The sequence below is a fragment of the Leptonotus elevatus genome, chromosome 9 (assembly GCF_054856555.1).
Source record: "Leptonotus elevatus isolate MCC_2025b chromosome 9, RoL_Lele_1.0, whole genome shotgun sequence".
Taxonomy (NCBI): Eukaryota; Metazoa; Chordata; class Actinopteri; order Syngnathiformes; family Syngnathidae; genus Leptonotus; species Leptonotus elevatus.
In genome coordinates this window covers 10,995,940-11,018,575 of record NC_141247.1, presented here as the reverse complement: position 1 = coordinate 11,018,575, position 22,636 = coordinate 10,995,940, and the positions used below count along the sequence as shown (strand labels likewise).

At 38.9% G+C, this 22,636-nt stretch overlaps 2 protein-coding genes across 3 annotated transcripts; both read left to right on the top strand.

Moving 5' to 3' along the window:
- Positions 1 to 13,977: 13,977 nt before the first annotated feature.
- On the top strand, positions 13,978 to 17,014 carry gar1 (GAR1 homolog, ribonucleoprotein). Of its 2 annotated transcripts, none has more exons than XM_086084452.1 (7): positions 13,978 to 14,062; positions 14,271 to 14,497; positions 15,180 to 15,334; positions 15,420 to 15,479; positions 15,555 to 15,666; positions 16,484 to 16,615; positions 16,696 to 17,014. In XM_086084452.1, exons 2-7 carry the CDS (start codon positions 14,284 to 14,286, stop codon positions 16,704 to 16,706), a joined length of 684 nt encoding a protein of 227 aa, XP_085940578.1. In that variant the 5' UTR covers positions 13,978 to 14,062; positions 14,271 to 14,283; the 3' UTR covers positions 16,707 to 17,014. The 2 variants fall into 2 exon arrangements, with proteins under 2 accessions (XP_085940578.1, XP_085940579.1); XM_086084453.1 differs by having other exon boundaries at positions 14,019 to 14,058.
- Positions 17,015 to 17,550: 536 nt separating this feature from the next.
- LOC147168357 (alcohol dehydrogenase class-3) lies at positions 17,551 to 21,582 on the top strand. Its single transcript, XM_086084451.1, has 9 exons — positions 17,551 to 17,633; positions 18,063 to 18,164; positions 18,273 to 18,414; positions 18,502 to 18,589; positions 19,215 to 19,434; positions 19,714 to 19,974; positions 20,043 to 20,178; positions 21,165 to 21,303; positions 21,401 to 21,582. Exons 1-9 carry the CDS (start codon positions 17,616 to 17,618, stop codon positions 21,423 to 21,425), a joined length of 1,131 nt encoding a protein of 376 aa, XP_085940577.1. The 5' UTR covers positions 17,551 to 17,615; the 3' UTR covers positions 21,426 to 21,582.
- Positions 21,583 to 22,636: the final 1,054 nt, after the last annotated feature.

Here is a 22,636-nt window from a genome sequence, read left to right as displayed (position 1 = left end):
ATGTATATCTGGGTTGTTGTTTTTTAACACAGATAAAGGCATAATGTACGACTTAAGCGTATTTTCTTTTCTGATCTGCTGCTACACTGAAACAAATGAATGTTTGTGTAATATTTAAAGTGATTCATGTGCTTCCACTTGATAAGACCATACTGCGTGAGAGGCTCGCATATATCCTACATATCCTACAACTCCCTATATTTTAACTTGCTATGAGCATTTTTATTATACTATATATCTCAGGCTTTTATTGCCTTCTCATATCTTGTTAAAAGAAAAAAAATCGGAATCAGAAATTCAGGTTTCAAGCCATGGTCGGTGCGTCAAAGTCTAGAATAGGGTTTCAAGTCTTGGTTAGGGTTCTGTAACTATATATTGTAGTTTACAATAACTATATTTATAATGTCATATGTACCTGTGGCAAAAAAAAGCGAAGTGTGGAGAGTCGCTTGCCAACGAAATGCACGGGTGCATTAAGCAATGGGGTGATCATTGCCAAATGCCTTTGAAATGTCCTCACTCTCGACTTTATTTCCCACTTGTTTCCTGTCTTTGTATTATTATAATAAAGCTACTGTGGTATTAGCCTCTTCCTCATCAATCGTGTTGTGTTGTTTGTGATACAATTAAAAAAAAGTCGGCCTACAGCCAGGTTTAGGGTTTTAAAATAAGGTTATGCATTCAAATTACTGTTTCAATTAAGGCGTTCAAGCCTGATTTAGGGTTTCAAAGCAGGGTTTCATGCTAAGCTTAGGGATTCAAAGAAGAGCTTCAAGCTAAAGATATGATTTCCAAATAAGGTTTTAAAACCCAGTTAACGATTAAACACCATTAAAAAAAGGTTAATGTTTCAAAATTAGTTAGTTCCAAATTAATATGTCAAGCTTGGTTTAGGGTTTCAAAATATAGGTTTTTAAGCCAGCGTAAGGGTTTCAAGGTTTGTTTGGCTCTTTAATTATAAACACAGCACTATAACCCAAAACAGTCCTGATTAATAATGTAGTTTCACAGTAAAAATATATTTTACATCATCTGCATATTGCATTCTTATATTGTTATTGTTGTTTTATATTGTTTGCGTGTGTGTATTTGGATCTTGCACCACACCGCTCTTGACAGTTGGCTTACTTTATTTTGTGCCACACTGCTCCCCCTGGTGGACTTTCGCCTCCACTGCATCAACAAAGACAAATGTCACATTGCTACACAGGATGAACTGTATGGAGAGCCATTTCAGCATTTCTTTGACATGCTTCATGTCCATTTTAAGGTCTTAAAGTATAGAACTCCGACCAGAATTTTTTTTCCCAAATTGAAACATAGTTGAATGCTAATTGTAAACTCTAACCCTGTACTAAAAGCCTAATCCTAATTCGAAACTCTCATCGGATACCCGAACCCTAGTGTAAATTTATTATTTATTTATTTATTTATTTAGAAATTAATGTACCTCTTAATACCACCAAATTTCTGTTGCTATTAGGACATGACAGCAAATAGAGGCTGAAATCTGATTGGACAAAACAATCTAATATCCACAATACAGAGAAACACTATGATAAAAAGACAATAAACTATTGAGAATAAATTGATACAATTTCAAAGTGGGTAGCCTATATTAGAATTTAGGTTGTAAAGTAAATGTAGGTTAGTGCTCCTGATAGTGTTTAGGTTTTAGATTTCGCCACTGTTAAGTAGACTACATTATAGACACTTTATTTTATTTTTTTTATTTAGGTGTGCCGTAACATTTTTCAAAATTAAAATACGTGCCTTTGCACTATAAAGGTTGGGAAATTCTCATCTAGCTATTACAGCATGAAGGCCTGCAGACAGGTGTGCTGGCTTGCCAACGTTCCGCTTTCAAAGAAGCCCAAAACAATATTTCCATCACCCCCGCGATGTCACAACGTGAGACGTCTTCATCGGGATTAACCCACAGCGCAGGCAATTAGCGTTTATTGACCGTCCTTCGTAATCACTACCGGCCAGGATTAAGAGGCTCCGCCCACATGCTCCCAAAAGTGCTTTAATGACTGACAAACAAACAAGCAGGACGAGACAGGGCGAGGGCAGTAGAGGAACACCCAGCGAGTTGCTTTTAAAGTGTGATCCCCTAAAGCCAAGACCCCGGACACCCCCACCCCGACCACGTCTGCCATGTCTGACTCAGCTCACCTGTGCCCGGGGTAATCCCTACCTCCCCCTGTCCAGGAGTCACAGATGTGTCCTGACAAGCTACAGCGAACACCCACATAGGACACCACTTTAGGTTCAGATCACACAAGGGACGACATCACAAGATGGCAGGCAGCCTTATGTGTAAATCTGGGAATCCAGTATAAACTCTGTAGTTGAACCGAATAATCAACTAATCGATGAGTCGACGTTCCCACTCTGTATTGACGTTTAAAGCTTGAAGTCAACTCATCGCTATTAACGTCTTCCATTTGTCCAATTTACAGAGGACTTTAGACTGACTCGCCTTCTGCCATTGTTACTGGTCCATGGTGCAAAATATGTTGAAAAGTGCTGTGCTAAAAAATATCAATGACATCATCATCATCACAGATTTTTACCTTTCACAGCTGAGTCTTGGGGAACGGGGAAAACGGTATAATATTACTTACTAAACGTCCTAGAAGCATTGAGATCACACACAGTGGAGAGTTGTTATACAAACACTGAATTGTATAAAAGATGTTCTAATCAGCAGAAGTGTTGTTTATTTTGTGTCCATCAGCTCAAGGGCCACACTGAATCAATCCTGGTGGCCCTCGGGCTTCCCTTTAAAGCCTTTTATAAAAGCCTTATATATCCGCTCAATCCTAGACTTTTCTCCCGAGCATCCCTTTCCTGGATGTCCATCATGATATGACGCATGTGTGTTAAAGGATGGGGAAATACGTCGAGCAGTTTAACAAGGCTTTTTGAAAAAAAGAGAAATGCTATATTTTGCAATATTTCATAAAGAAAATGATAGATTTTGCCAAAGATTTTGGTAGGTATTTACGTTGGAATATATTATTTTGACAATGTTCTTTACTGAAACAATTACTTATTTATAGTTAAAAAAAAAAAAGTAATTATTTCATACAAAATCCTACTCAAGCTTGAAGACACTTTTACATTCTGCCTAACCGACATGACATCATCATCCAGCAATGTGAGATGACAACAAAATGGTTAAAACGGTTTGAAACCTAAACATGTTTATACATAATGATAATATAGTCGGTCAATACCAACTCAACAATATATACAATAATATTCAAGCTAACATTTGAAATGACCTCAGTGAAACTAAAGAGGCGTGTTTTATATTAAAAAAAAAATTATAATTAACAAAATAAAACTATGAATATAAATAAGTAGAATATACTTAGCATTTAAAGAGCAATCAAACAGAAATAAATGAAATATGTTGTAGTCAAATTGTTCGGTTAAACCAGGATGCCAGGGTTAGGATTAGTTAGTTAGTTAGGGTTTGAAATGTGGACTAGGGTTTAAAATCAGGGTTTCAAGCCAAGGTATTGTTTCAAATGGGTTTCAAACTAGGGTTAGGATGTTGTTTCAGATTTCAAGGTAGGGTTTCAAGACAAAGTTTCAAACAGGATTTAGGATTTTAAATTGGGGTTTTAAACCTGGGTTAATGTTTCAAAGTAGGGTTTCAGGTCAGGGTTAGGGTTTTGAACAAGGGTTCGGCTTTTAAATTCAAATTAGGGCTTCAAACGCGAGCTAAGGTTTAAGTCTCAAGTTACGGTTTCCAATTTGAGTTCTTTACTCCCCAAAAAAATAAAGCACCACTTATGTGAATTCAAAATAAATTAAAACAACAACAAAAATCAGTGCAGCCACATACAAAGTCGTCATCCCAAAATGTACCAGCAAGATGGCAGGGGAAAAGATGGCTAAAAATATGCCAAAGTAATACAGTATAATACCGTCAAATCTTGTTAAAACATTTGATAATGCACAGGACTGCTGGGCTGTTTATCTCTAAATGTAGTTTGTATGCTGTCATTTGACAAAAGCACACAAACATATACTGGCACTGGTGGAGCCACAACATTGCCAACTGAAGGAATTTGCTACAGAGCACACGCAAGCGTCCCATTGTGCTTTTCGAGCATACAGTAAATAATAATGAATAAAATAATGATGATCTTGTTTCGAGACTGTCTAATTTCAAACAGTGGAGAAGGGCAGACTTACCTGAATCATCAAGGACAATGATTCAAATTTTCCAAATGAATCAGGAATCGAGACTTTCAATTAATATAGTAGATCCTGCAAACACAGATATGTAAGGTGAGTTGGAAGTACAGCAGATATGGATGATTCGATCATATTGTTTCGCTGACTGGAATTAGCATACTATTTTGGTCATATTAATCCATAAACTCAAATGAGTGGACTCAGAACAGGTAACAACACGGCTCTGTTTTTGCAGGCAGTGCTGCTGTACTCAGTCATTACAACTGGTACATCTTGATCTTGATTAATGGTGGGTAGTTCGGCGTACAAAAGAGTAGGTCCTCTGACACGCATTTGGTGCATCTGACATTTTGGTGGCAGAAATGTGTCTAAACACACACACATAGCACATATTAATCTAAATGAAGTTTAGCCCTCCATCACGCCTGACATGACCAATGACATCACTGCAGGTTTTGTATAAATAACATGAGGAAGAAGTTTGTATGTGTGTCCTGTTGTGTTGTGGGATTCAGGGATTGGAGGGGGTGGGCCGGTATATGGGGTTCTGTGGTGAAGATTACCCATGTGCCATAGGGAATCTAATGCAATTACGAGTGTTTGCTTACACCATGTGTCCCCTTCCGTCTGCGCTGCAACCGCCGCCATCATCCCCATTCAACCGCCATGTTTGTTTTCAGTATTTGCATCCCCCCTTCCTCTTCCTCATCATCACCCTTCTTACTCATTTGCTCACCCGTTCCCCCCAGTCTTCAATTTCACTAATTAAAGTAAACCAATAAGGTGGCAGTGGAGGGAGAATAAGACGTGTTTGAAGACTGGATTGAACTATAATGGCAATTCAAAAGTCAAAAGAGACATGGAGGGGATGGTCTTGGGGATGGGACGGGGTGTTTGTTGTGTGAGTGTTGGGGAGAAGATGAGGGAGTGGAGGTGGGGGCCTGACAAAATATACATTATTTATCACACAAGAAAGAAGTAAGGCCACAGAGGGAGAGAGCAGGTTTGCTTAAGAGATTAGTGATGGCCTGCTTCTTATTGGCTATTTGGCTTTAACCTTGCCAGCAAGATGAATTCTCGCGGTATTTGCGAGTTCACAAACTCCGGAGAATACATCTTGTACCGCTCCCGCTGATACGTTTGCAGCCGACCTTTTTTAGGTCGGACCAATCAGCCGTTGTTTAGGCAGGACGAAACTAATAAGCGCCGATGGCGGGGGTAAACAAACAAAACTAACATATGAATGGATGCTGCAATTATGTTCTCACAGAATTACTTACCGTTTCCTTGTTGAATTTGAACAGCGAGAGGCGTTTTGTGTATTTTTATCTGGTAAAACAAAACGGAAGACGAAATTTTCATCCGTTGCCCTAATGGGGTAGATGACACGGACTTCCGGGTTTTACACATCAGCGCCGTTTCCGGCTACCGCGGCCCACACGTCACAAACCAGAAACGGAAACAAAGCTGATGGGTGAAAACCCGAAAGTCGGAAGTCCCGCCTCCTCCGTGGCATATAGTCCATAGGTCAAAACAAATGTGCAAAGATGCCGCATTGTCCGACCAGCTCGAAGTATTGTACAGCAAGTCCTGCCTTTCCCGAACGGGTCTGCCTAGTGAAGTACCAGATTGATAATGTGAAGAACTCCCTTGAGTGAATCACAATTATCAATCCAGCTGGCGAGGTTAATTTAGCTTTAGTTCTCATTTGCTTTTTCAAGACTCCCCATACTTTGTACAGCCACACTGCAGCAATGTAGATGGTTGATTAGCTGCCTTGCTCTAAAATCTCATGTGACTCAGATTAGATTAGATTATATTAGGTTAGATTAGGTTAGATTAGATTAGATTAGATTAGATTAGATTAGATTAGATTAGATTAGATTAGATTAGATTAGATTAGATTAGATTAGATTAGACTACAGTATTGTGGTATCTGATTAAGATGAATTATCTCTAAGTGCTTTATTTTGGTAGACAGAGCATGTGCAATCAGCATTAAAAATATCTTATTTTTTGTGCCTGGACAAGTTTACCATGTTTGGGAATTTAGCAGACCGCGGTGTGCCATGCTGAGTGCCCAGGGCGTTATCTTTTACACGCCCAAATTGTGTTTTTTAACCAAGCGTTGGGTTTCAAATTAGGGTTTCAAGAAAGGTTTCCATTATTTGTTTTTTTTAAATAAAGTTCACATCCATGATTGGGTTTTAAAAATTACAGTTTAAAGTCTGGATTATGTTTTCAAACCAGGGTTAGGGTTTCAAAGGAGAATTATAAAATAAGGTTAGGCTCAGGGATTTGGTCTCAAGGTTCAGGTTTCAAATTAGGATTTAAAGACAGTTTTAGGGTTTTAAAGTAGGGTTTGTAGCGTTTCAAGGCTGATTTATAGTTTCAAACACATATTAGGGTTCACAATTAGGGTTTAGAGCCAAGGTTAGAGTTTCAAATTATGGTTTTAAAACATGGTTAATGTTTCAAGAATGGATTAGTATTTGAAGTCACAGTTTCAAGATGGGTTTTTTGAACAAGGACCAGGGTTTAAAGCCAGATTTAGGCTTTCAATATAGGGTTTCAAGTTAGGGCTGTGATTTCGAGTTAGGGTTTCAAAAAAAGTGTTGGTGTTTCAAAGTAGGGTTTCAATTCATAGATTTAAACGTAGGTTTTCAATTTAGGGTTTTACATCTTGCTTAGAAATCCAAAGAAGAGTTAAGGTTTTAAGTCTGGGTTAAGAATTGAAACAATAAGATGAAGAGGATACACGGCGCAGGAGCAAATACCATAACTTAAGCAACAACTTTGTCATTCTGAATAAATGTTTTCAGTATTTCACACAGAGACAGCTAACAGTCCATCGCCACCTTCCGCTCACTGCCTTTAGCAAAAGTCTCTTCAGCACTTCTTGTTTGCCTTTTACCTCCCAAAGCCCTGCTGGCAAACACAAACACGCACACATTACTTTAATATCGGCGGCGGCGCTGAATGCACACAATGAAATGTCACTGGGGTATGTTCACAATAAGCAAGTCCAACCTCAAGGCCCCCCACCCCGTTGGACCCCCATACACATATTTACTTATTGGACATGACTCTCCATCATAGGCTCTTGAGGAGGAAGTCATAAATCGAGTTTTTATCTCAGAAATATGAAAGATGCATTTACAAGACAATGACCCAGTAAAAAATCCATATATTGACCTGCAAAATGACTGAAAACATGAAAAGTAGTAACTAGGAGAAGTTTAGATGTAATTGTGGTGCTTGCTCTAGTAGTAGAAGTAGTAATAACAATAGTAGTAGTAGTAGTAGTAGTCATTGGTATTAATACTACTAGTACTAGTTATTAGTAGCAGTTTGTAGTAGTTGGTAGTAATAGTAGTTTGTACTAGTATCAGTTAGTAGTAGTAGTTAGCAGTAGTAGCAGTATGCAGTAGTCAGTTAGTAGTAATAGTGGCTTTTTAAAGCTGTCAGGCACCAAACAATTTTTTCCCACTTTTCATTGAAAAGTGTCAGGTGCAGCCTCTAAAATCGCCGTCTTGCAGTGCCGGGCAATTCTTACTATTATGAACTTCACAGACATTCCTGGAGTCACTTGAGCCCCAAGTCAGTTTGCAAGGTAACTAAATCTCAAAGCGCTCTCCTTGTGATCTTTCCCTCTGAGATTAGAGCGTAAACATACGTAAATCTCTCGCCTTTCCTCCGTATCGCTGCTTCGTGAGGAGAGCATTCAGCCGTGGCAGACGCCGCCGGCTGGGTGTTGCCGGAGACAAAAGGCCGCTGTTATGTTGCAGGTCAAAATGTTTTGCATATACAGTATTACACAACTCATGGATTCTATTTTGAGGATTTTTCTATATTCACAAATGATTATGCTCAATCCTCCGGCTACATTCGTTCTTTGGTAAAAGCAATAATTTTCGTGGGTCAGTTCAACCTGGGGAATGTGTAAAGTGAAGCATTTTTTATATATTCATAGTTCATATGATATCATACTATTCAGCATATTAACTCTCACGGGTCCTGGATCAATGAGCAAAATAGTTTTTCATATAATAAATGTGTGTGTAAACTATTTTTAATGTGCAAATAAGTACAATTGTGTGTTGATGATACAGAAAAAGTGGCAGTTGGATTACTTAGTAGTATAATAGTATAGTAGCAAAGGTGGTTACAGTACTCAGTTGGTGCCAATGGTGCTTTTATTAGTAATAGTACTATAGTAAAAGTAATAGTAATAGTTACAGTGGGAGTAGTAATTGTAGACGGTAATATTAACAGTAGCGGTCGTGGTGGTGGTATAAGTGACATCCTGATATATTCGTTACCAGTAAGACACAGTCATTTACAGCACATTGAATTCTCTGACCAGCCCAAAGCGATTTAAGAGTAGTAGTAACATAGTGATAGTGGTGTTTCACACTAACCCTATTATGGATGTAGCATACCAAAGAACCAAACCCAACACAGGAACAAAGGTCAGCACGTGATGAGTTTGAGACAACTTATCCATCAAACTGCATCACACCAGCGCTGCACCGCCAAAGACACACAAAGGAGTGCCGCCATTGCACTTTAGTGCTAATCTCACAACCACTACCTTCAGTCAGACACAACACAACAGCAGCTTAGAGGCTGTCACGCACGCACCTTCTCATGTGTGTTTATCTATCTGATGCTGCTGGGTAATATTGGTGTGTGTGTGTGTGTGGGTGTGTGTGTGTGGGGGTGGGTGTGTGTGTGTGTGTGTGTGTGTGTGTGGTCCGTTTCATTCCTGCGTAACACACACTTACAGGAACACACACACACACACCTACACACACAGAAAATGATGCTACTGGTCACATAGTAGTAGTACTTTACTTGAGTAATAATTAGGGATGCACCGAAAATGTTCGACTAGAAACGTCCCAGAAGGTGATGTTCGGTTTTGGTCCGGAAGACTTCTGTCACTGAAACAACACCACCCAAAAAATTAGATTGTAATGACGCAAGCATATGTGTCGATGGCTCGCTGAAAACTGACCACAGCCAAATTTGAACATAGTTATAGACAAATTTGGCAAAGTACAGAAAATAATCCAGTCCAGGATTTATGGGGGGGAGTTTTTCCTTGATTTATTTATTTTTAGAGTTTTTAAGGTCCATGTATTATCATTTCCTTCAGCGTTTTGGTTTTGTTATCCTCATTTTTCGTTTTTTTCAATTTTGGCGGCAGAAATTTCATTTTGTTCCATCCTGTTGCTTTGAATCAGTAATTCTACTTTCACCATTATTTTTTACACAAGTCATAATAATAGTAAGAGCAGTCATATTATTAGTAATAGAGATGATGGTAGAAGTAGTAGTAGTAGTAGCGGTGGTGGTCATAGTACTTATTTTTCATAGTAGTATAGTTAGCAGTAGTGGTCATAATAGTTGTAGTAATAGTAGTAGTCCTCGCAGTTTTTAGGAGTAGTGGTCAGTGGTTGTCGTAACAACTACCTCAGTCAGTCAGGCAAAATAAAGTAACGGCTTAGAGGCTGCCAGGCATGCACCTTCTCATGTGTGTTTACCTGCCCGCTGCTGCTGGGTAATAATGGCATGTGTGGTCTGTTTCATCCCCACTTCGTCTATTTCGGTTTGCTGTGAAACACACTCAAAAACACACACACACAAGATGATTGGCAGGTTACAGAATAGGCAAACATATGGTCTCAATAACAAAGAGCATGATACAGTCATTATCAAGGCCGGCGGTTTGAACCCAAAACACAGAGCTCACCATTGAACGTTCCATTAACAACGTCTATTAGCTTCTTAAAGTGTGTCATCGCTCTATTTTCCACGCACTTCGTGGTGGATTTGGTGTTTGCACAAGACACTTAATATGCCCCCTTTGCGCAAACCAACGTCTGGAACGCGACACTGGTACAGTGTATTATGTCAAAGTGTGTTACCGTGTGGAAAAACGTCAACATTGGCCCCCGTTTAGAAGACATTTTGTCAAGAAGTGTTGGGCTCAAGCTGAGAGCTTGGCCGTTTTTTGTGGCAATTAAACTTTTACTGAGAACACTTCATATAAGTAGTGGTAGTAGGAGAAGGAGAAGTAGCAACACAGTTGCGATAGCAATAGTCTGAAATTGTACTTGTAGTGGTGGTAATCGTAGTTGTCGTAGTCATAGTAGTAGTACTAGTAGTAGTAGCAGTAGTAGTATAGTGGTAGGAAAAAATAAAATATAAATAAATACATACAAATAATATCAAATACCAAACTACATTTTTACATTTTGTCTCAGTTTTAGTTCCAATTTCAATCACGCTTGTAAGTTTTTAATCATAGTTAGTCAAGCTCATTCCGTTTTTATTTAGTCCATTTTTAGTAGACTATAAATCTAGCATTTTTTGTCTTTATTTTAGTCCAAGAAAACATAATTTTATTTGTCTAGTTCGTCAACAAAAACTGTCAATGTTTAATCAGGACAATAATTTTACCCCTGTCGCCTATAGTTTTTGTCAGCAAATTATGTTGAACATTTTGGATCTAAAACCATTTCACATAATTGTTTCTATCTTTTTGATGAAAACAACTTCACACACAATTACAGTATATCAACAAGAGGCTTCTATGACTCCATGCTATGAGCTCGTAAATTAGCCAGCATTAGTTAGCGGTCGGATTAAAATTATTGTTGGAACGTCATATCCGTTGGATTAATGTTACGTTAAACTATAATTTACTTTTTTTTTCCTTTTACTTTTTTTTTCTCTTCACCGTGAATCCACCTCCTGTCTGTCCCATGTGTTTCTTGCTAGCTGCAGATTTGAAAGGGTGTGTGTCACTGTGTCACATGACAGATTAGCAGAGACAAGATTTTACTAAATCAAATAATTTTCATCTCGTTTTTGTTTATGAACTAAAATGTCCATAGATTTTAGTCCAGTTTTTATTAAGTGAAGTACATTTTCGTCTTATTTTTAGTCGACGAAAATGCATACTGATTTAGTCCCAGTTATTGTTTATTAATGAGGGTTTTAGTCTAGTCAAGTCTAGTTTTAGTCCGGTGAAAAATGTGTGTTAACGGAATTAACCCTATACACTATTTTTGTTGGTTTGCTTGTTTTATAAAATTAGAAATGAATAGAATTGCATATTTAGCAGGTAATAGAAGTGGTAAAAAGCACACGATGGGCATTAGGAGCATGTTGGAATGGTTGAACTGCAGAGCTCAGTGGCGTCTATGGAAGAGCGTCCCGCCTAAGTCACTAAAGACTGCCGTCGAGCCTGCAAGTCCCCTGTTTTACCGGCAGATCCTGGCTATTACGCAGCTAATGCCTGTCACACCATAGGCTAGCTTTAGCTGCGGCAATATGGGAAATACATAGAGGATGATTTTAATGCGCCCCCTCGGCCTGACACATTGTTATGAAGCGTTAAAGGATAGACACTTTCATCTCCAACAAGATATGACAAATTCTCTGCTCTAGCCCAACACTTGACAAAATTACTTTAAACTGCAACCTACTACCACCAAAACTACAACCCTTACTATTACTACTACTACTACTACCTGTGTACAATGCTTATTTACGACCACATAACATAAGCATGCTAATGACTCCTTGTCTTTTTTTTTCTTCTTTTGGCCATGTAGACGTTTGTGTATTTATTCAATGCTTGATTTAATATCCTCCATCAATATCCTATGCACGACTAGTAAAACAATAGTGTCTTACTATTAATGTTTTTTCAACTACTACTAATGTATTGGCAATTTTTGACCTGCTAGTAAATACACCTTACCATAAACAACTGCTACACTACTAACAGTACTTGTTATGTGCTATTAGTACTACTACTGTAGCGTTGGATGTTAACTTGTAGAATTTAGCTGTACTAGCAGCACGCAGTTGTCAAGTAGTGATCACCAGCCCGGGGGCCATTTGGTGGCAGGCTAAACAGATTGATTGATATTTTTGTCATTGTAGCGTAGTAGTAGTAGTAGTAGTACAGGTGATACTTCTTTACTATTCTTCATCCTGATTTCCACTCCTATTCCCAGATGAGCGAGGACTCGGAGACAGAGATGTCTGAGCCTCCTCCTTGGCAGTATCAATTTACGCCACGACGTGACCCTTCCGGGGGTTTGCGGGGTTCAAACGCGTGGGTTCCGCTCGTCTTCTTCGCCAAAGATGATAGGTCATCATGGTGGCGTGAGACACAAACCTCCCTTTATAAATTGGCTACAGCATGTCCGCTCGCACCTGTTCCCTCTGCTCAACCTCCTACTCAAATGTGAGCGTTTGGCCAGATTACTGAGTAACTCGAGATGAGAGTATGAATGATGTCATTTTAATGAAGGGTGTCGCATGTGGCAAGAATTTGTCATGTTATCTCTATGATGAACAGAAGGATGCATGGATAGAAAAGCAATGTTTTCATGTTGATTGGCAATGCATGGACAAGAATGCATAGCTTTTTACATGACAAAATACTGTCATCTAGTGGCCATTTACTACAACTTCAAAAAAGGAGAAGCGTCTGAATAAGTCATCTTGTTCCCATACAAAACTACGGTGTGGAGTCTGTGAACACTTTTTTAAAAAAAAAAGACAATAAAATGAATTAATAAAATTACAAAATAAAAACACAAATAAAATTATAAAACAACCTCAGCAAACCATAAATAAAATTACAAAAATTACAACACATTCATTTAAAATTACACTTCATTTCAGGTGATTTAATAATATTTACTTGAGTCACATTTTGAAATCTGTAGGGTTTACCTGCCAGATGTCAAAAGATTGCATTTTTCAGTGGTAGCAGTAGTATTAGTAGCAGTGGTGCAGTGCACGACTCATTCGTCATAGAAGTGGTTTGTAGTAGAAGTGATTGCAGTAGTCGTAGTAGTGGTTATTGTGCTTAATTACTACACTGACAAAAAAAAAAGAGGGATATTTACTTGTCAAATTAATTTCATAAGGAGAGTTCGCTACGACTATAGTAGTAGCTCTAGTCACCTCCTGGACCTCATGAGGAAGACGTCTAGTAGCACAGGGAAGGCAACTATTAAGTACCAAAATATCCACTTGTGGTAAGGAATATTTATGCATGCTCACAAAATGGTAACACGCGATTGAATTAAGTTAATCCAAAGTGACATGTTAAATTAATTAAATTAATCCAAAATGAATATATTAAGTTAAATAAATTATGCGTTAATTAATTGGTCAACAATTCAGTTTAATCTTAAATTTCGGTTGTATATTTATGTATGAAATTTGTTTTTTGTTTGTTTTTGGTTTTTGACCATGTTGAATTTTTAATTTGCCAATGAACCGAATACATTTTCATTCATTCATTCAAAGTGGTTCAATTCTCTTTTTAGAGTGTGCTAGTGGTGAATGGGATAAAGGGATACTGTAACATTAACTTTAAAAAGCATATTGAGAATATGAAGAATATTGAAGAAAACAAAATATCCATATACTGTACTACAATAATCGGTAAAATATAATAAAAATGTCCAAACGAATTACTATATAATACTGTAGCACTGGTCCAGCTTCCTGGCCTGTTGAGTGTTGTTGACATTATTGAGTGACAGAACATATATTTTGCAAATATTTATATGTATTTTAAGGTTATCTGTTAACACCGTACATTACTTTATCTCATCAATAACTGTACTTCAATCATTGATCAGTGACTGCAATGCCCATAGCCCATTCCGTATTTGCGACACAATTTGTCCTCTCATCACGACACTAAACACAAATAGCTTTACGGCAGATTGTACACAGTACACACACGTGTTGTCGCCTGATGGAGAATTGTGGGAATTTGTAGTCGCTGCAGAAGTTGTAGGTAACGCAAATGAAATACAATCTATATGCTTTTGTACCATTTTCAGCATTTTGATGTCAAGTTTAAAATAATTGCGTCGCGATGTGTTGTAAAAGTCAACTGATTTGCTTAAAAGTTATTTATACGGTCGGACCTAGCTAGCAGCTAGATAGCATTAAGTTGTGCTCATTCACTCGTCTACTTGAAATTCTGATGTTTTGTTTTTCAGATAATTTTAAAGAATGTCTTACAGAGGAGGCGGTGGAAGAGGTGGTGGGTTTAACAGGGGAGGTGGAGGATTTAATAACCGAGGCGGCGGTGGTAGAGGAGGCTTCGGCGGTGGCGGCAGAGGAGGCTTCGGCGGCGGCAGAGGAGGCTATGGCGGCGGCAGAGGAGGCTTCGGCGGCCGTGGTGGTTTCCGACAGCAAGACTATGGACCCCCAGAATACGTTGTTGGTGAGAGTTGATGTTAGAGCAGTATGAATCTGACTTTGCAGAGATTACACTGCTCTGATTTAATTAGCAGTAGCGCATGTTTTTATTTAGGCAGTGGATATTTTTGCCGTGACTCTTTTGCTAACACTATTTTGCCGTGAAAGGCTCTGATTGGTCAATCGCCGGACTAACTCATGCACTGGACGTGGTTCCTGCCTCTTCACCCGCTTTTGTGTCTTTTAATTAAGTTTTCGTTTTGTTTTGCCACCAAAGATAGGCTGCTATCGGCATTGCCAGCCTAACCATTTGACCATTATGCAACGAGATGGTACACATTGACTGGTGCAAAATTTGTACTTGTAATTCTCGAGGCATTCACGGCAACAGAGCGCTATCAAGACAGTTGCCTGTCATAACCAAAATATCCACTTTGTTTCATTTAATTTTTTAATTTAATTTCATTTATTTATTCAAAATAAAACTTTTAATGGTGCGGTGCAGACTGACACCACAACAAGTAAGGACAAACGTTTAAATATATGCTTATTAGAGCTGAACAGTTATGTAAAATAATGTAAAACTAAACTTGTGATGACTAAAATGTGTTTTGTATAAAATGTGAAGATAAAACATTAATATTGATAATACTCATTTTGGAATGTCCCCAATTAACTTAACTTAACATAACTCTTGTTCCATCTAGCTTTAGGAGAGTTTGTGCATCCCTGCGAGGACGACGTTGTGTGCAGATGCACGACTGAGGAGAACAAGGTTCCCTACTTCAACGCGCCGGTGTACCTGGAAAACAAGGAGCAGATAGGAAAGGTGGACGAGATATTTGGACAGCTACGGGACTTTGTATCCTTTTCACACCGAAAGTCTATTTAATTTGTTTTGTAAGAACAATGTAGCTTTTTAGACGCTCCTTGACTCACCTGTTCAGTATTTTACTGTCAAACTGTCTGAAAACATGAAGGCATCTTCTTTTAAGAAATTGCAGAAGGTAATAATTCACATTTAGTTTCCATGCAAATCTACGCATCGAACTGTAATCTAATTGACCAACGTTCTTGTTTAGTTTTATATAGATCCAATGAAGCTCCTTCCGCTGCAAAGGTTCCTGCCAAGGCCACCTGGCGAAAAAGGTCCACCAAGAGGCCGCGGTGGGGGTAGAGGTGGCGGTCGTGGAGGTGATTAATTTTATTGTTTTGTTTTTTTATATGTTGGGGGGGGGGGTGTTATATCCCGGTTTTCCGATGTCTGTCCTTAGTTGGTGGGGGTGTCAAAAGTCCTGGTTTGCTATGTACCTTGGTGTAATTGTCACACTTTTTTAGGCATTTAAAATGAAACAAAAACATACAGATAATAATATATATATATATATATATATATATATATATAATTTTTTTTTTTTTTTTTTTAAACATGTATAGTAGCACAGAACGTGAATAATCCCTCCTACACACACACACATCACCCCAAGACTAGTGCAACATTAATAGTTTGTAGTTTAAAAAAGTAAACTGCAATAGTTTGTCTTCATAGTCGTGATAATCATTGTCTTTATCGTTTATCTTCATTTTAGGAAAGTTCAGCATCATTAAGTTGTGTACTTCTTTTTAGAAGATCAATAGTTTCTCTTTTTAGGATGGTGCAACATTGTTGTTTTTACTGCTGTTTAGGAAAGGGCAACATCTATAGATTTTTTTTTTTTTAAGGAAACTAACAGTCATTTTAGGAAAGTACAACATCTATATTTGTCTTCTTTTTTTTTTTTTTACGACGCCACATCAATAGTTAATTTTCAGGAACGTGATTTGCTATTTTGTCTTTTTAGGATAATACGACATGACTGATGTCTTCTTTTTAGGTATTTTTGGGATAGTACAACATCAATGATTTATCTTCTCTTGAGCAAATTGCCACATCCATAGTTGGTTGTAATTTTACTTTAACTAGTACCGTTGCTTTTTATCAACAGTTGTCTCTAAAATGCTGCTGTTTCAGGTGGATTCCGGGGCGGAAGAGGAGGAGGTGGCAGAGGTGGTTTCGGAGGAGGTGGGAGAGGTGGAGGATTTGGAGGAGGCGGACGTGGCGGCTTCAGAGGAAGAGGAGGTGGCGGAGGACGTGGATTCAGAGGTAGGGGCACATTCTGAATGTCAATTGTCTTTTATTTTGGCATTGTATCAGTATTGAACATCTTTTTGTTTTGTTTGCAGGTGGGAGATGATCTGCTAAGGGTCCTCAGTTTATCTCAGTCCTCTGTGAGGGTTACAAAGTTGGACATTGCCTCTTGAGTGGATTTTTTTTCTTTTAGTATTTTTTTCTAACTCGTATGAGTGATGGACCATTGTTATTTTATTTAAGAGGCTCATATCATGCTTGCAATAAACCTGAGTCATGTCGTATGAACCTGAACACATGCATTCACGAATTGTCATTACAAGATTGTGAGTTCAAAATTGGTTGAAAATACTTTGTATTCTGTCTGCAGAAAATCATGTAATTTTCTTCATTAAATGTTTTTATGTAAAATAATTTTTTCTCAGTTACTATTTGCTGCTTCTGTACACAAAAGGCTCTTGCTATCATGATTTATGGCCATGGTTATTAGGTCTCAACAATTTTATGTGCTTAATCTCTACCCAAGGTCATGGGTTAAACAGGTGTTTGTGGACAAAGTCCTTCACTTTGGCCTGTCTCAAGTTTACACATAGAAAATGAAATAATAGGAAAAACAATATATTTAGTGTTTATCTCAAACGCATTTCCCAAAAACTGATTTTCACGGCTTTTTACAGTACAGGACGTCAACTCTATTCTCGATTCGGATTGGTCAGAGCGTCTTTTCCGGCTCGCCCTGCAGGACTACATCGAACTACTTTTGGAGAAAACGGCACTGGTTGAGCCTTAAGTATCAAATACTTTCCCCCCTAAATTTAACAAAACAAACGCAACTTGGGTGAAACTCAAACGCGATGACGTTTCTTGAGATAAATATATTTTTTCGCGGTTTAGCGCTGTTCTGGAAATACGTCATCTCTATCCTTGTGTTAGATTGGTCAAAGTGTCTTCTAGTACGGCTGCGCACACCTCGCGGTCCTGCCTTCGACTTCGAGACAGTGGAGATTGGAGAAGCATGGCGACATCTGGTAAAGTGGGTAAAATCTTCAAACTTACTTTTAATTATAATGCGAATATCATCCATTTAATAGTGAACTTCATTTAACTTTCAAATGTCATTACGTGACTGATGTTTTGTTGCAGTTTATCGGCACATTAAATTAGTGCAAGTTACATAAGCTCCTAGAGAAGAAAAATGGCTGGACTATCGTTACACGTAAACACACAAGGATATAATTTATGTGATGAATAACGGAGCACGTTTTTTTAATTTTATTTTATAATGAGTTCCCTTTCCCACAATCTGTTAGTTCAAAGTTCACACTACTCCACACCGACTGTTAAACATCCTCTAAGTAACGCCTCATCGACTCCACCTATTTACTGACATTTATTCTGCATTTGAAGCAAAATGGCCCATTAAAAAAAAAAAAAAGGCCACTCTGTGTGCTTGACTTTCCAGGTGATCAAGTGCAAAGCTGCCGTAGCCTGGGAGTCCGGCAAGCCTCTGACCATTGAAGAGGTGGAGGTGGCCCCACCCAAGGCCCATGAGGTCCGGATTAAGGTAAGGCAAGGCTGATTTGGGTTGTGTACATAAAATAAGGCTGGTCTAAGTGGTGGACTTTGCACAATCAAGTGGAACTTAACACAAGCATTGACTAATGTTTTTCAGATCTTTGCTACCGGAGTGTGCCACACCGATGCCCACACCCTGAGCGGCAGCGACCCCGAGGGTGTCTTCCCTGTCGTCCTAGGCCATGAGGGTGCTGGCACTGTGGAGAGTGTTGGCGAGGGTGTCACCAAATTTAAACCCGGTAAGGAGTCTCAAGTCAAATTTTGGATTTTAAAAAGTATTGGTATTTATGTAGGCTGAGAGATTAATGATGTATGTATGTGTCAAGGTGATACTGTCATCCCGCTGTATGTGCCTCAGTGTGGTGAATGCAAGTTCTGCAAGAATCCCAAAACCAACCTCTGCCAGAAAATTAGGTACACTTGTCTTAATGCAACGTTCACTCCCGGGAGTTTTAAATACATGGTTAATTTTATGGGTTGAAATAAGTTCTTGAGTAATCACAGTAACTCAAAAAAACGAACAATAGTAGGGAAGGACATCGTGGGAGATTTTAACTCTTGAGAAGCCGAGGAGGTTTGACATGGCAATAGATGAAATGGAGCAAAAATGAGAATTTGGCCTTTATCGTTTCTACTTGATTTTTTTTAATGCAATCAAATTACTGCAATGGGAAATTTGATTTAATAATGTTGTGATTTTTATAATTTTTTTGTCACTAGATTATTTGCCATTTGGTGTGGCCTGTGACAGGAAAGTTTATTCAGCTTTTATCATTTACATTGGATTTTTTTTTTTGTCTTTGGTACACACACACACACAAACTAGTTTGTAAATATCCTGTTAGTTTCCATTAGTCTTGTTTCTTTTAGGCCTTTTGGCATCGATTTACAATAAGTGACTTAACGGAACTGGCAAAAAATGCCCAGTTCAAGGCTTATAACATGTACTTTACTTTTGTTAACATCACCAACGTTTGGAAGATGTGTGTTAATCGAAACATGCTAATGCTATGCTTTTTTGGCTCTTCCCACCCTTCAGAGTGACCCAAGGTCAAGGCCTGATGCCCGACGGGACCACCCGCTTTACTTGCAAGGGAAAGAAATTGTTCCACTTCATGGGGACCAGCACCTTCTCTGAGTACACCGTGGTGGCGGACATCTCCCTGGCCAAAATCAATGAAAGTGCTCCCCTTGACAAGGTGTGCCTCCTCGGGTGCGGCATCTCCACGGGATACGGCGCTGCGCTGAACACCGCCAAGGTAGGTTTGCCAATAAGATCACCTTCTCGTACAGCCGCAATATCCTCTTGTTTCACTTAAACTATTGTGGTGATAATGTGCTTTATACAAAACAAGATGAGGGAATTGTTTGGAAACAAAAAAAGCACTTGATTCACAGATAGACCAAGAAAAACACACACACAATGCATTTCAGCGGTCTTACGGCCCTGCAGCAAGTGTAAACCTGCACATACTGTACATATCACAGTACAGCTCACAAAGCTTTATAACATACCTGGTGGGTTCCTTCCCGTTTAGGTGGAACCCGGTTCCACATGTGCCGTCTTCGGCCTGGGAGCCGTCGGCCTGGCCGCCATCATGGGCTGCAACGTGGCCGGAGCGACGCGCATCATCGGCATCGACATCAACCCGACCAAGTTTGACAAAGCCAAGGAGTTTGGCGCCACAGAGTTTGTCAACCCCAAGGACCACAGCAAGCCCATCAACGAGGTGCTGGTGGAGATGACCGACGGCGGCGTGGACTACTCGTTCGAGTGCATCGGCAACGTGCAGCTCATGGTGAGATGTTGTGTTCGCGTGCCTGTCAATTGTAGTAGAAAAAGAAATGAACCAGTTGAATATTCCAGCGAGCAGCTCTGGAGGCATGCCACAAAGGCTGGGGTGAGAGCATAATTGCCGGTGTCGCCGGAGCTGGGCAAGAGATCTCCACCAGGCCTTTCCAGCTGGTGACGGGACGAGTGTGGCGGGGCACTGCCTTTGGAGGTGATGATTTTTTTGTGTGTTTTTTTTATTTTTTTTTATTTTACATGTAGTGAGTCTTTAACTCATTTGCTCCCAAAAACGTATAAATACGATCTATTTTAAATGTTTTAAGTGTCCCAAAGACATATTTATCCGTTTTTTTTTTATGCTAGAGCATACAGAAGGCTTTGATGCAGCCTCTCAGCTGCAGAGAACGGTTAGGAAATGTTAGTTACTACAAAAACGGAGAGCGGGGGGCAGCAGAGCTAAAGAGATCAACCAGGGCCATCTTGAAAAGAAAAAGCTAATTCACCCAAAGTTCTGTACAGATTTGTGAATAATGATGAAACTCAACTATATTCTAATGCTAATTGCTGCAAAACCTAAACAGATATAAATATATTTTTTCCTGATGAAAGAAAATACTCTAATCTTTCTTTTGGCAAGTTTCATCTTTTTATAGCAATCGAACGCAATATTCTGTGGGCCTTGCAAAATCCAGTAAAACAGCTGGGGTTGAACGGGAATGCTTCAGTGAAAATGGCTGGGAGTGAATGAGTTAAAGGGTACACCACATCTGCCTCACTTTTAAAGTTGGGGGTTCCAATTTGTACATTGCCAAACGCAATTAAAACTTCATACCCCAAGCCGACTTCGCGAAACATTCAAGAATGTGCCACTTATTTGTACATTACACCGCAGCTGGTGTTTCAGTGTAATCCAACTGGCACTTGAAAATGGCAGCTCCTCGCCTAGTCTAGCTGCCAAATCATGGCAAGAGAAACTGTTTTGGGGGTACATTTAAATAAACCCCGTTGTGAAAACATAATATGGTAACATTCACAAGGGTTTGTTCACATTAAAAAAATAGTAGCCTATAAGATTTGACTGTAGTTTTACGCTTAATGGGTGGACAGGGACCGCAGAGACCAAACCATTTGTATACAAGCAATTTAAAAAGTCATTTTTTTCTTTAATAAGACCACTTTAAACATTGTTCCCCACAGGCTGGAAAAGTGTAGAAAGTGTTCCCAAACTGGTGGAAGACTACATGAGCAAGAAGCTGAAGGTGGACGAGTTTGTCACGCACACGCTGCCATTCGACAAGATTAATGAGGGGTTTGACCTCATGCACTCTGGAAAGAGGTATGCTCGTTAATGCCTTAGTCCTTTATTTAATTGATTAAAATGTGTCCCTAACACTGTCACGATTTCTCTTCTTCTTCTTTTTTCTCTTGTGCAGCATCCGCACAGTCCTGACCTTCTAAAGTGCCACGGCCAGTCAACCACCTCCCAACTGGCATTTGACTTCAAGCATTCTGAAAGCACTTGATTTCACGTCGTTTTCATTGTGAAAAACACGTTTGTCTGAAAAATTTCACAAAGGTTGCAACAGTTCTATTAAAAAAAAACATTCAAAAGCTGTCTCTCTCCCCTTTTTAATATATTCATTTGCTGCACATCATGAATATTGTATCTCAATAATATCAGCACAATTGTCTTAGATTTATTAATTTATCTTTTTGGCTGGTTCCCATGTTTTTTTGTTTTTTTTGTTAATGGTCAATGTATGGTTTTCTCCTGTGATGCTGGGGGTGCATGTGTGACCACAGAACTTAAATTTTCTATACTTAAAGTGTGATTGCGCTCTCACTGTCAGAGTTTGGAAGGTTTTAGCTCTGCAGATGAGTACTGCTTAAAATTGTCTAGACAAATGGTAGTTGTGGCAAAATATTTTATTCTTCCTTGGGTGGGGGTTGGTTGGGTGTAATAAATAATTGAGAAGCACTGCCTATAGCTGTAAACTACAGCCCCCAATTTTTTTTTGGGGGGGGGGGGTGAAATTTTGCACTCTATCTATATAATAGACAAATTGCACTTTAAAAAAAGCAACTACAGTACTAAAATTATTAGAAATCTTAAATTTAGCACCGATGCAAAATACATTTCTGTGCAATGTTTCACAGCACCATGTTTCAAGCACAATTGAATGAATTGTAAAACAAAAACTGCAAATGTAGGTATACAGTTATAAAAAATATTAAATGATTTAAATATATTTTATTGTATATTTAATTTATTCTTAACTATTTCTAATACAAAAAAAAGAAAAAATACAACTTAGATCATAGGTGTCAAACTCCGGTCCTGGAGGGCCATAGTCTTACAGGTTTTGGATGTTTCCGTTCTCCTACACAGCTGATATAGGATCAGCTCATCAGCAAGGTCTGCATAAGCCTGATAACGATCCTGCTGATTGGAATCAGCTTATGTTGGAAGAGGGAAACCTCCAAAACCTGCAGGACTGCAGCCGTTGAGGACCGGAGTTTGACATCTATGATTTAGATGCACATTTTTATTTATATAATTTGTCATGACTAAAAACTAATAATCATTTAATATGAATTAATTAAAGACATGCACAAAGACTGACAGGTAATGTGTGCCTGCCCAAAAAGTCATTAAGATCAGCTTGGAT

What these genes read in the sequence shown, in the direction of transcription:
- gar1 (XM_086084452.1), top strand. Translation starts at nt 14,284, where the DNA reads ATGTCTTACAGAGGAGGCGGTGGAAGAGGTGGTGGGTTTAACAGGGGA. An exon ending in ACCCCCAGAATACGTTGTTG is followed by an intron (nt 14,498 to 15,179) that starts GTGAGAGTTGAT and finishes TGTTCCATCTAG; the next exon opens with CTTTAGGAGAGTTTGTGCAT. An exon ending in TTGGACAGCTACGGGACTTT is followed by an intron (nt 15,335 to 15,419) that starts GTATCCTTTTCA and finishes TCACCTGTTCAG; the next exon opens with TATTTTACTGTCAAACTGTC.
- LOC147168357 (XM_086084451.1), top strand. An exon ending in TCGGCAACGTGCAGCTCATG is followed by an intron (nt 19,975 to 20,042) that starts GTGAGATGTTGT and finishes TGAATATTCCAG; the next exon opens with CGAGCAGCTCTGGAGGCATG. An exon ending in CTCATGCACTCTGGAAAGAG is followed by an intron (nt 21,304 to 21,400) that starts GTATGCTCGTTA and finishes TCTCTTGTGCAG; the next exon opens with CATCCGCACAGTCCTGACCT.